Genomic DNA, 13,515 nt, shown 5'->3' with positions numbered 1-13,515 from the left:
ATTGTACTCCGGTCCTTGCGCTTGCAAGGCAGGCCACCTAACCGCTGAGCTAAATCCCGGCCCTCTAGGATTTTTTCATGGCTTTTTGAGATAGGGTTTTGCTTTGTAGATCAGAATGGCCTTGAACTCACTATGTAGCCCTGGCTAGTCCCGAACTTTGAGCAACCCTCTCTCGGTGCTGGGATTTCAGGTGTATATCACCATGCCTGGCTCTAGGAAATTTCTTAAAGTATTTAATTGATGATTTTGTCTTTCTGGAACTGCCGTTATATGGATGTTGGGCCTCTTAGATTGGTTCTCCAATGTTCATATCTTTTTTTGTTTTCCATCTTTTTAGAATTCTCTTTGGCAGATACTATTGTTTATTTTCTAATTTTTCTATTGAGTTTTCATTTTTACTATCATGTTTTGAATTTCAAGAGTCCATTTTCATTTTTTATTTTCCTTTTTTGAGTAAACATCTTTGTTTTGTTTATGCAACATTATCTAATCACTCTGTAAACTTACCATTTTGCTACCATTTGATTATATTAGTTGCATGAGTTTTCTAATGTTACATAACAAATTTCACAACTTAAAACAATACTTACATATTTATTATCCCTAAGTTATATATGTCAGAAGTTGTGGTGGGCTTTGGTTGATTCTCTGTTTAGGATCTCACCAAGCTGAAACCAGGCAGTATCTAGCCTGATTCTTATCTGAAGCTCTAGGGTAGGATCTGATTTGGGGTTCATCCAAGTGGTTGACAGAATTCAATACCATGTAGTTGTAAGTTTGAGGTCCCTGTTTTTTCCCTGGTTGTTAGCAAGAGACTGCTTTCAGTATCTAGAATCTATTTTTCAGTTCTTTCACTTACCCCCTTCTCCATCTTGAAAGCCTGCAATGTCACATTGAATCCTTTTTGAGTCATCTGCTGGCTAAAGCTTCACCCAGATAGTCTCCCTCACTTAAGATCAACTGTGCCTTATATGGCGAACACAGTGATGTTTCTCACCATACTGGTGATTTCTTACCATATGCACCATATGCACAGGTTTGCAGATTAGGAGGGGACATCTTTGTCGGGGGCCATAATTTTGTACACCACAAGGACAAATAAGCTGACTAGATGGTATGATTGCTTATATAGGACTTGTTAACTTTGACTGTGTGGTAGGGTGTTTGTGTGGACCATTAACTGGGGTAAGTGTTTTATTTTAGGTTGATCAGATTCTCCAGAGAAGCATCTTTCAGTAAACTTCGTGGATGGTAAGGGTCTGATTACCATTTTGTTAGCCAAGCAGGTTAGAGGAGTATTTCTGAATTAGACATGCAGCTGCATATGATCATGTAATACTTTTGTTTTCAACCTGGTAGCCATATCCTCAACTGTGCTTGGTATTCTACAGTCCAGTGATACTCTCTTTTACCCTTCACAGAGAAGAAAACTGGATTTTGGGGAAAGAAAGACAGTCATGCAAAGGTGTAGATTAGAGAGAAGGGTGTAGTTACTATATAACTTTTTCAGAATTCTAGTCTTCCTTAATTTGGCCTTCTCTTTTGACCTTACCTTCAGTTGTGGAAGTACCTAGTGCTGCCAGTTACTGTGCTTTTAAGTATTCTTAAGTATAAATGGGAATGATTCTCAGTTTTCTATAGTTCGCCTTTCCCAGATCTGCTAGCTTGCTTTTGTCTATTTGTTTTGTATGTTCCAAGCTGTGAAGCATGTCTTATCTTTCCCTTACTGTCCCTGTTACTGTGGGTCTATAATTTTAAAATCCATGTACTGTGGGGTGTGTTGTTTTTTGAAGCTTTGGGAGGAAGCAAAATTATATATGTGTGTTTCGTTTAGCATTTTAGTCGTTTTTCAACTACCATAAAATTTCCAAAAGTCTGAAGAACCCTGATATACTTTTTTTAAAAGACAGGATCTTACTGTTTAGTTCAGGCAGGCCTTGAATTCACAATGATCCTCCTGCCTCAGCTTCCTGAGTGCTGGGATTATAGGTGTGTGCCACCATGCCTGGCTCCAAGATATGCTGTGTTGCCAGGATTTAGCTCAGTGGTGCTGCTGCCTGCCTCAAAAGTTCAAGGTCCCAAGTTTGATCCCTTGTACAAAAAATGAAAAACAAAAAATAAATTTAAAAAATCCAAGATATGCTATAAAAAGCAGACTATAGGACTGAGAATGAAATGCCATTGTACCTCCTCAAGCAGCTTCTCTGCCTCTTAGCCCTGTTCCTCTGAGACAACAAGGCAGGGCCCTTTCCTCTTTTCTCATCCTTCTAATGCCTAGTAAGATATAATACTTTGCTATGGTAATTATTTCCCTTTGTCCAGAATGTTGATCTCCATTCCAGACTTTCTTTATGCTTTCCTTAATATCCTGCTCATTCCTCTTTTGGCTATAATCCATATCTGAATTTACTTTCTCAGTGACACTTTCTCTGTTTCCTCCAGAGAGGCATGTGTTCCTTCTTTCAGCATCTCATTTCTACCTCATTTCATTTTCGATTTATATCTATTACACACTCCCAGATTTTGCACTCATACAGAACAAATAATTAACTTAGTGACATGCATTCTCTGATGCTCAGTACTGGGCACATTATAGACACTTAATCCTGTGGAATGATGAAACTCCTTTAATCTTTCACAAAATTTAATTGCAGTCATAAATTACCTGTAATAAGGCTACATGTACCATACTGAAACATCAGGTTTTGTTTATTTTGTTTAAAGCTTGACGTATTTCAGTTATGCTTGGTAATACTAATAGTTTTTTATGTCAATTAAAGGCTCTTGCATATTTGTATGTCTTGGATTATAGCATTTGGAATTTTGGACATAAAATAATGTTGGTAGTAAAAAAAAAGGGCTAAAATCTTAAATATTAGTTTGCTTATTATGTTCTGTTTATAGGTCAAGTCTGGATTCTTCCATGAAAGTGATTCCAAAGCTGTTGCTAAATCCATTAGAGACCAGGTGACTCTGATAAAAAAGTCTAGGGAGAAGAAGCCTGCTGGTTGTTTGGAAGAACACAGAGATTCCCAGTGCAAGTCTATGGCAACTATATTCACTCAGCACCAAACTACAACTTTGCCCCCTTCACCTGCTCAGTACACTAGAGCGGAGTGTGAAGAAACTGAAGTTGATCAATATGTTAAACAACAGCTTCTGCAAAGAAAACCACAGCAGGACTGTTTCTCTGTTAGAGGTAAAACAAATACAATTTGAAAAAGCAAGTTGTCTTTGAATAGCACTTATGTGTTTTTCAAAGTGTTCTGTTATCTATCATTTCTTTAAACCTTTTACAAAATCCCTGAGTATCCTTATTCTAAAATTGAGAAAACTGGGCCAGGTGTAGTGGCATACATTTGTAAACCCAGCACTTGAGAGGCTGAGGCAGGAGGATTGCCATGAGTTTGAAGCCAGCTGAAGCTACATAGTAAATGCAAGGCCAGCCTCATGGCAAGATCCTGTCTCAGAAAACCAAACTATAAAATAAAATTGGAAAAGCTAGACATAAAATTGTATGCTTGTAATCCCAATACTCAGGAAGCTGAGGCAGGAGGATCACTGTGAGTTGAGAGACCAGCCTGGGCTACACAGTAGATTCAAGGCTAGCCTGAACTGCATAACAAGAACTTGTGTCAAAAAACCAAATAAAAATAAAATTAAGAAATTATTCTCACTACATACAGTGATGTGTGTCTGTCTCAGCCACTTGGGAGGGTGAGATGTTAGCATTTCTTGAGCCTAGGAATTCAAGACCAGGAAACACAGTGAGACCCTGTCTCAAAAAATAAATAAAAATAAAAATTGTCCTGTTGATTGTCTTGTCCAAGGTGTCAATTATGTAAAGATTATATTCACTCTTTTTATTCAGAGGAAAAGTAAAGTTTACTTGGTACTAGGGCTTGACTTAGAGCATCTAGGTAAGCACTTTGCTACTAAACTACATTCCCAGCCCTTTCAATAATTTTTTTCCTAAGACAGAAGTCTTATAGTCCAGGGTAGCCTTGAATTCACAATCTTCCTGTCTCAGCCTCCCATATAGCTAGGATTCCAGATGTGTGCCACCACACCCAGTCCTTACTAATACTTTTAAAAGTCGAATTTAAATCTTTTAGTAAATTTTGGAGCTAAAAATATAATTTATTCCTCAAAATGAATTTTCTAGATGTTAAGACTCTTTAAAGTTTTGATTGAGGTATAAACAAAAGCCCTCTATTTTTTTTTGTCAGGCACATAGCTATAATCCCAGGACTCTGGGAGGCTGAGGTATGAAGATCACAAAATCAATCCCAGCGTGGGTAACTTAGTGACCTAGTGAGACCCTGCCTCAAAAAATAATAAAGAGCTGGGGATATAGCTCAGTATAGTGCCCCTGAGTACAATCCCAGTATTACCAAAAACAAATCCTCTATTTTTTCCCACTACAGTGCATTCTCTTCTCTAGAAAGACACAGTATTTGCATAGTAATAACCAATTGTTCTACAAATACAGTATTTTTTTCAACTCATTTTCTAGGAGAAACAGACACATATTTTACTGAAATTCTAATGCTACGTATGGCTTAGTTAGGGGTGTGCATGAAATGGCTAGCAAATAGAGTTTAATTTTATCTGATTCTTTGATTTTAGGTTTTATTTTATGAAGAAAACTTTAGGAATAGGGATGTAGTTCAGTAACAGAGTATGTGCTTAGCATGTGTAAGGCTCTGGATTCCATTTCCAGCACCTCAAAAAGAGGGAAGGGAAGGAAGGAAGGAAATTTTTGTTGTACCACAATGTCAAAATTTCATTGCTTAATAGAATTTACATGATTGTTTTTGATTTGTTCTTCAGTGTGCATACCTTTTTCAAGCTCTTTCTGTTGGTAAAAATAATATCCATTAAAGAAACTATTGTTATCTAGACCATTTAGACATTGTGCTTCAGTTTTTCCCTTCTACCTGTTGCTTGTTTTCTTTGTTATAGGTGATAATATGTCTGAACCAGAAGCTGGATCAATTATACACTCAGATACTTCAAGCCAGCCCAGTTTACCCTATTCCTCAAACCAGATGATGAGCTCTCAAATGACTTCTAACATCCTGCAAACTGACATAAATGTTCCAGGGCAAATTTATCCATCCCAGCAACTAGTAGGACACTGCCATCAAATTTCAGGGGTGAGGCAAACTGTAATATTTTAAATATGTAATAGTATATTTACCATAAATGGGAGAATTTACCTTTAATCTTTTTATCTTATTTAATATTTACAGCCACAGCTGACTGAGCCCCAGATTTTGCCTGTGGTTCAAGGTCAGTCCACTGTTTTACCTGAACATGTCCTTGGACCTACAGTTGTTTCACAGCCCCAAGTTTCCCCATTAACTGTCCAGAAGGTCTCACAGATAAAGGTAGGATGCATCTTCAGAGCCTCTGCATTTGTTTAAACAAATTAACCCTGGCTACATTTTTTTGAGGGGGTACTGGGGATCGAACTTGAGTCCTTGTGCTTGCGAGGCAGGCGGTGGAACCACTGAGCTAAATCCCAGGCCCTAGCTAGATTTTTCTGACAAGCAAGAATTCACTTTCATAAATGCATTAGAGTTGAGATAAAAGTCACTGAAAGTTAAAGAGGTGTTTATGTTTCCCTTGAGGACATACCTAATACTGTATAGTTAGAATATTGAAACTCTGCTCATATAGTTGAAGAAGCAATAGAAAATTCAGTTTATGGACATAAGATTTATTTAGTAGTCAGTGCTCTTGGAAATAGTAGTTTGTTCTTTGTATCAAAATTTTCCAGCCTGGTATGAAGGCATATGTGTAGCAGTTAATCAGAAATAGTATTTCATAGTCTTTTATAATTTCCAGCACATTCATTTATATCCCCCCCTTTTTTTGAGGCAGGGTCTTGCTGTGTAGTTCAGGCTGGCCTTGAATTCACTATGTAGTCCAGGCTGGTCTCAAACTTGTGATCCTCCTGTCTTGCCCTCCGAGTGCTGGGATTACAGCAAGTGCCACCATGTCTGGCTACATTTACATTCTTGATTTGTTTTGGTTTCATGTTCATTTCTGTAGGAGAAATAAGAATTTTGTCTTTCAGACTTGTAAAGTCAGTATTATTCATTTCTGACAATGAATAGTCTTTGCGTAAGCTCATATATCCTGGCATATCCTGGTTGCCTAGATTATAGACTCTAGACCCACGTTTGGCCTTTTCTTTGCCTTCACCCTATTTTTCCCCTTGCTCCCACAATTTTCTGCATGTGCTTTTGTCCTCTGGGGGTAAGATGGTCTAAGTTCCTGGGCATTGCCTAGTTAGCTAGTAGTTGGTACAAGTTTTTTTTAAGAGGTGGGTATATATTCGTTTCCAGTTAATCAACAAACTTAATGACTATCACCTCCTGGGGACATAAAGTAAAATAAGACATGATCCTTGCCCTCAAGGTGCTCAGGATCTTGTAGGGAAACACATTATGTGTATTTGACAAATGCCAGATGCATTTAAAATCTGCTGAGGGTAGATTTAGTCTGATACAGTTGAGAGTGCCTGGTGTTTGGGTAGTGTTTATAAGTGGTATGGTACATATCTATAATTGAGTTCTTGTGGTTTGATTCAGCTCTATAATCCAAACAGTGTTGAGTGGATGCTTAAATTTATTAGGTTCAATCACATCAGTATACAGGTATGTGTATTTAAAGTGTGTTTAAGAGTTTTAAAATGATTTTAAATGTATTTGCTTACTTAAAAATAGAGCCTATAAAGTTATAAAGAAGAAACTGAAAATCACCTATTGTCCCTCTATCTAGAAACAACTTTTAGATGACAACTTCTAAATTTGTCTTTTTTCTATGTACAAATATATAATTTTGTTTATAGATATATGTGTATATTGCATACATACTATTTTTTGTAGGCTGCCCTTGCATACATTAGATAAAACGAACATAAGCAAGCACATTGACTATCTGGGTCATTTTATGAACATGGTGGCCCAAACTCTAGGAATTATTACAGCTAACTCATATTTATTTTAGCCAGCTCTCTCTTCTCTTCTTGAGAAAGCATTTGCATTCATTTTAGCTATCATGTTAAAATCCTTTGTGCTTACTATTGGGAATTCCACTGTCTAGTGTGTGAAGGTGTCAGATTCAGTTACTCTGAATCTTTGCCAGTTTTTGAATGAGTTATGTGGTTAACACAATAAATGAGAAACCATGAGTAATAAATATTGCTGGGACTGACCTTACCCCCTTTGTATATTCAACTAACATTTACTTATATTAGGATTTTTATGAAACTAATGCTATATATCTGGCATCTTTTTGATAACTTGATGAAATTTTTAGAAGATAGCATTATTTTATCAACCATCCTGGTTAAGTTCCATTAAGTGCATAGTATATGCAATTATAATTTGAATTTTACTTGTACCAGCACCAGAAACTGCAGCTGGCCCCTGGAACATATGAAAAAATTTTAGCCCAACCCCTGTGTCAGTTATTGGAATTCCACACTACCATTCCTTTCTACAGTTTCTCCTCAGACATTGCATGCTTCATAGATGACTTCCCTTCATCCAACAACTTGAATCTAGCCCCAGAAATGGGAATTAGACATTATGCAAAGCACCAGATGCCAATCTGCATTCTAGTTTCTTACTGATTAATTATGTTCAGGTTTTGTTGAATCATTGTTCTGCTCAATATATTAGTAGCACACAGAATGCTGCTGATACAAATGAGGTCTCTTCTGATTCCATTGGGAGGCATTCGGGGGCCCAACAGCTTCAAAAAAGCTACACTCAGTATTGCATCCATACTTAGTGATACATCAGGAATCTAGAACTCCAGCATCTTCAGTACCACAAAGCTAGATCATACATATTTGAAGGAGTCTTGTTTCCAAGCCTCTATTCAGCAGCAGCCGTTAGCTATATTTTTACAAAATAACATTATGGAATCTCCACAGAAAAATGTTCAGAAGTATTGTATTTTATAAGAGCCTAATGCTCTTGCAAGTCAGCAGCAGCCAAAGGGTGGTATTGAAGGTATGATTTAGCCCCTATAGTAGCCATCTTACTCTGTGCAACACACTTATCCAGGGCCACCTACAGAACTACCACCTTCCCCAATAAAGGCTCCTGAGCAGATATCCTTTGTTATACAACCCCAGGAACAAACTTCTTACTCATCACAGTCACCAGGCTCCAGCACAGTGTATTTATTCATTTCCAGACTCTGAGCATCCTCTTTACACAGTACAACCACTGGGTTTATAGCCGTCCTATTCCATGCAGAATTCTTAGCCAGTCCCACATGCAATATAGTCCTCTTAGTTGACACTGGCCCAAGGGCAGCCTACTTATCTAGTGCAATGTCTCACTGGGTCATCTTTTCCACACAGGCCAGTATATGTGATCCAGGCAGCTTATTACTCTATGCAACCTATGGAACAGTCTGTTTATCAGTCACTGCCTCCTGAAAACGTCTCTTTCTCAGGAGAAACTATTTAAAACATTCAAACAACTGAACAGGCAACCTTTATAACTTAGCAAATATGTACTGTCCAGTAAACCCTCCTGTTAGCAAGCAAGTACCCTTTACATATTCTGCTGATCAGAAGTTATACTCTGTACCACCTTATGTAGCACAGACTTCTGAGCAACAAGGTTATTTAACACAGTCTCAAAGTAGTATTTCTTGAATACTGGAGCAAAACATGTATGGTAGACTCTTGACTTACGAACTCAGTTCGTAACTGGTTATAACTCAAGTTGATCAATTGCCTTCAAAGTCTCTCTCTTGTATAATTTTAGGCCACACTTTATTCCAGGCAGATCTCAGTGTCCTTAGAGAGACATTGGCCCAGGATTTCTCAGTTAACCCCACATAGGAAAAGATGTACAATTCCTTCCAGAACTCTTTAAGGGTTAAATCTATATTTGAGACCATCTGGAAGCATAAGCAGCTGGAATTCAGGTTGTAACTCGAGATTTTGGTCATAAGTTAAAACTAAAATTCTGGTCATAACCCAAGTTGTTTGTATGCCAGGATGGTCATAACTTGAGGGTCCACTAACACAGACTCATTCTACGGCACCTTTATTTAGTGTCCAATATTCTGTGGCTCTATCCCAAATAGTTTTGGATGTTTTGGACACAAACAACTAAAAACTCAGGCCCAGTCAACCAGTAGCAAATCTCAGAGGGCATTGGAAGGACAACTTTAACTGGCAGTTGTCCTTCACACAGCAGGCCCCTTTTCAGGCCCAGATCCATCCTCTTCATTTTTCAGCATAGCTTTCCCAATTACTGTACATCTAGACTCAAGTCAGGTTTCTCACTTGGCTTTCATCCTGAATCATCACATGAGACACTCATCTCATATGCAAGTACAGAAAACCTATCAGTTGTCTACTCTAAAAGGTCCTATAAATCAGCACCAGTCTTTCACAGGCATCTAACCAAGTTCAGTTATTACCACATATTCTAAAGACTATTCCAAACATGGTCCAGGTAATAGCTCTTTTACAAGAACAGTTGCAATCTACTGTGATGGAACAGAAAAATATAATACAGCCTTTAGACCAGTCTCAAGTGCTTCAGAAATTAGACATAGTCAAACTTTTCCCCCAGAGAAAAAAATAGCACAGCATCAGCTAGCATGCATTCAGTCTGTGGCCAGCCATAGTGGCAGCCATTTTCTAGCTTCGCATCCATTTCTGGGTTACCAGAAGCAGAATTACAACAGCAGACCCGGCATCAAAACTCTGGGATAGCCCTTCCAAGTCAGCCATCTTTTTATCTTCTGAAACTTAGTATTCTAGTAAAGGCTTCTACTGCCTGTCAGAACATTTCTGTGTTTCAGACACAGCAGCATGTGCAAGGCCAAGAAATTCCAAAGGTAAAATGTGGGTGATTAAATTCTGGGATAGTAAGTTATAGTCAAAAGAGCATTGGAGGGCCACGGATTTAGCTCAGTGATTCCACTGTCTGCCTTGCAAGCCCAAAGACCTGAGTTCGATCCCCAGTACCAAAAAAAAAAAAAAGAAAGAAAGAAAGAAAGAAAGAAAAAGAAAAAGAGCATTGGACTGGGAATCACAATTTTTGTTACTCACTCAGTTCCTTACCCACTGGAGACCTTGATTCAAGTTACTTCTAAAAATCCTTGTCTATGAAATGAAGGGAGTAGACAAGATTATGACTAAAACCAAAAGTATTTGAGTACCTACTTGGGCTCTATCAATGAACAAAATATAAGAATCCCTTATGTCATTGGGTAGTAACCATTATAAAAATTAATTTATATAATACTGTACAAAGTATACTAGGAAGAATATAAAGCAAAAGTTAAAAAAAAGGTTGCAATTTTAAAGAAGGTGGCCATCATTAAGAGTGTGAAATAGGAAGAAAAGGGCTAAAGGTGTAGGGAAAGGGGGAAGGGTAGGGGCAAGGAAATAAGGGAAAAGAAAAAATATGAGAAAATGAAAAAATGGAAATAAAAAATTTGTTAATGGGGAGGGGAGGAGGGGGTGAAGGGAGGGCAGGGACAAGGGGAAAAAATGAGAACCTGTCATGTGAAGGTACAGGATTCCAGTAATGAATGTAACTGTATTGTAGACCTAAATTGTACCAATAAACTCAATAAAAAGAAAAAAAAAAGGTGGCCATCATGGTAAGTCTTAGTGAGAAAGTAACTTTTTTTTTTCTTTTTATTGAGTTTATTGGTACATTCTAGGTATACAGTACAGTTACATTCATTACTGGGATCTTGTACCTTTACATGACAGGTCTTAGTTCTCATTTTTTCCCCTTGTCCCTATGTTTGAGCAAACACTTAAAGCAGGTGAAGGAGTCAGCAATGCAAATTCCAGATAGAGGGAATAATGGGTACAATGACCATAAAGGAGGAGTGTGTTGTAGCATATTTGAATAGCAGCAAGAAGGTTAGAGTAGCATTCCAAGATAAAATATTAGGAGTCTATGGTTCTCTTAATGTATATTTATAATAAAGCACTTACCTTTATGAGGAAGTAATACTATCATGTGATTCTTATGTTCCAGACACTATTCTTTCTTTGTGTGTGTGGTGTTAAAGATTGAACCCAGGGCCTTGTGCATATTACACAAGTACTTCATTACTGAACTATACCTCCACTAAACACTATTCTAAAGATATTACATGTACTGTCCTCACACCAGCCCTTGAAGTCCTGTTATTTCTGCTTTACAGGTGAAAAAGTGGAGGTTCAGAGAGGTTAGGTAACTTTCCCAATGTGGTACAGGAGACCACCTGGCCCCTTTGAATATTTCCTGCCAGAATTGGAGAAGAAGAGTATGATTACTTAATTGATTTTTAATTAACTCAGGACTGATAGAATTAATTAAAGGAAAGAATGGAAGATCTGGTTTATTTTCTTTTTTACTCTTCTGTTCTGCTTTAGATATACCTAAAAGACTGGTGTGTGTTTGGTTAAGAGTTACTTTTTAGTGCCATATTAATATTCCAAACAAATTGCTCTTACCTTTATTACATGTTTTATAAAATTCTCTCTTTGTAAAGAGCATAAAATATAGTGAACATTGATATGTGTATGCCAACTCCTAAAAGGACCGAGAAAAAATAAAATCTTTGCAACTGATTTTTTTCAACAAGTGCATACCTTTCCAGAATTGATTTTTTTTAGAATAAAGAGTTTCACAAAGTATTTTGTCTTGGAATAATCATTTCTTTGGGTAGATAGCATGTGTTATATATACAATGTGATGGAAACATACAGTGAATGTTAAAAATGTTTAAATTTATTACAGCAAAATACACATTGCCATTAGTCCCACTCAAAATACTTCCTCTTGCTTTGAAAACAATTATCCCATACTTGCCCTTCCTGAAGCAATTCTTGATGTTCTCTTTTGTGAGATTCTTTAGTTGCACTGCTATGGCTGCCTTGATGTCCTAAGTTAATTCAAAGCATTTACCCTTCATGGTCATTTTGACTTTGGAGAAGAGCCATAAGTAGCATGGTACCAGTTATTAAGGTGGAATAAGACACATGGTAATGTTTTTATGAACCTGCTTGCCTTTCTGTTGAATGGCACTTGGCAGCAGCATTTATCATATCTTTGATCAAACCTTGTAAAGATACTCATGAAAGATGACTTCCAGGATTGCTTCAGAAAGTGGCAAGAATAATTGTAAAAGTGTTTGAAGTGAGGGTGGAGCATTGTCTTTTACTGTAATACATTTAAAAAATTTAAACATTCATTGTATATTTCGATAATACTGCCTATTTTCCATACCTATTTAATGTTTTCCTCCAGCATCTTATTTTTTTAAAATGTCAAAAATACAGAATAGTTGAAGGATTATGGTATGAACCACCTAGATTCTATACATTTGCTATATTTGTTTTATCACATATTATTTATTCACCCCTTTATCCCTTTATTAGTTCATATTTTCTGATCCTATTTCAAAGTTTAAGTTGCTAATATCAGTATTCTTCATCTGTATAGTTTTGCAGACATATCCTTTTCTAGAACCCATTGTTTCCTTATGTTTTTGTTTAAATTTATGTACATTAAATGTACAGATAATTCATTGGGTTATGACATGTTTGTACCTATGCTACCCAAATCATTATCAGGATATAGCACAGTTGTTGACAGACTTTTTATAAAGGGCTAGACAGTAAGGATTTTAGGGTTTTGGAGGTTATATTACCTCTGTTGCATACTCAGCTGTATCCTTGAGGCTGTTTCTTGCTCACCTGATGCAGAATATTGCTAATACTCTAAAAAGTTCCCTTGTGCCCCTCCCTAGAACATGCCAGTTTCAACTGTATTGGTATTTTAAAATTTTATAGATTACTTTTGCATATTCTAAACATTTATACAATGGAATCATATAATATACATATACTTTTATGTTAGGCTCCACTCACTGAACTTGTTTTTGAGATTGATCCATGTTGTATGTATCAGTAACTCTTTTGCTGTTGGGTAATGTTCTGTTTTAAGTTTTGCTTATTTTTACAGTACAGGGGATTGAACTTAGGGCTTTTGCACTAAGCTACATCCCCAGATCATTTTACTTTTTAAATTTTTTATTTAGAGACAATATCTCACCAAGCCCTTAAGTTGACTGGGCTAAGCTAGAACTTGTGGTCCTCCTGCCTCAGCCTCCCAGAGTAGGATTACAGGCATGTTCTACCATCCCCAGCATAATGTTCCATTTTATGAATATATGAAATATGTTTACTCTACTAATAATAAATGCAAAACTGGTTTCTAGTTTTTGGCTATTATCAGTAAAACTGGTCTGAATATTCCTACATAAAACTTTTTGAGGATATATTTTGGGTAATAGCTAACAGTAGAATTGCTGGATTATAACATGTGATTTTTAGCCTCTTAAGAAGGTGCTAGTTTTTTTTTCCTCATTGAGTTTATTGGTACATTTTAGCTATACAGTACAGTTACATTCATCATTGGGATCTTGTAACTTTACATGACAGGTCTTGGTTCTCAT

At 36.9% G+C, this 13,515-nt stretch overlaps 1 protein-coding gene across 7 annotated transcripts in view; it reads left to right on the top strand.

The window, feature by feature from the left end:
* The window catches only part of Wnk3 (WNK lysine deficient protein kinase 3), a 210,387-nt gene that overhangs the window by 71,397 nt on the left and 125,475 nt on the right, over positions 1 to 13,515 (top strand). For all 7 annotated transcript variants that reach the window (XM_033760394.1, XM_010610742.2, XM_010610741.2 and 4 more), the window contains 3 exons: positions 2,905 to 3,199; positions 4,966 to 5,159; positions 5,256 to 5,393. In XM_033760394.1, the coding sequence (XP_033616285.1) occupies positions 2,905 to 3,199; positions 4,966 to 5,159; positions 5,256 to 5,393 (627 nt within the window). The remainder of the gene's footprint in view (positions 1 to 2,904; positions 3,200 to 4,965; positions 5,160 to 5,255; positions 5,394 to 13,515) is intronic.

Source organism: Fukomys damarensis, unplaced genomic scaffold (genome assembly GCF_012274545.1).
Source record: "Fukomys damarensis isolate Sample0158 unplaced genomic scaffold, DMR_v1.0_HiC HiC_scaffold_39, whole genome shotgun sequence".
Classification (NCBI taxonomy): Eukaryota; Metazoa; Chordata; class Mammalia; order Rodentia; family Bathyergidae; genus Fukomys; species Fukomys damarensis.
Note: the sequence above shows the minus strand (reverse complement) of the source record. Positions and strands in the feature narration are given on the sequence as shown.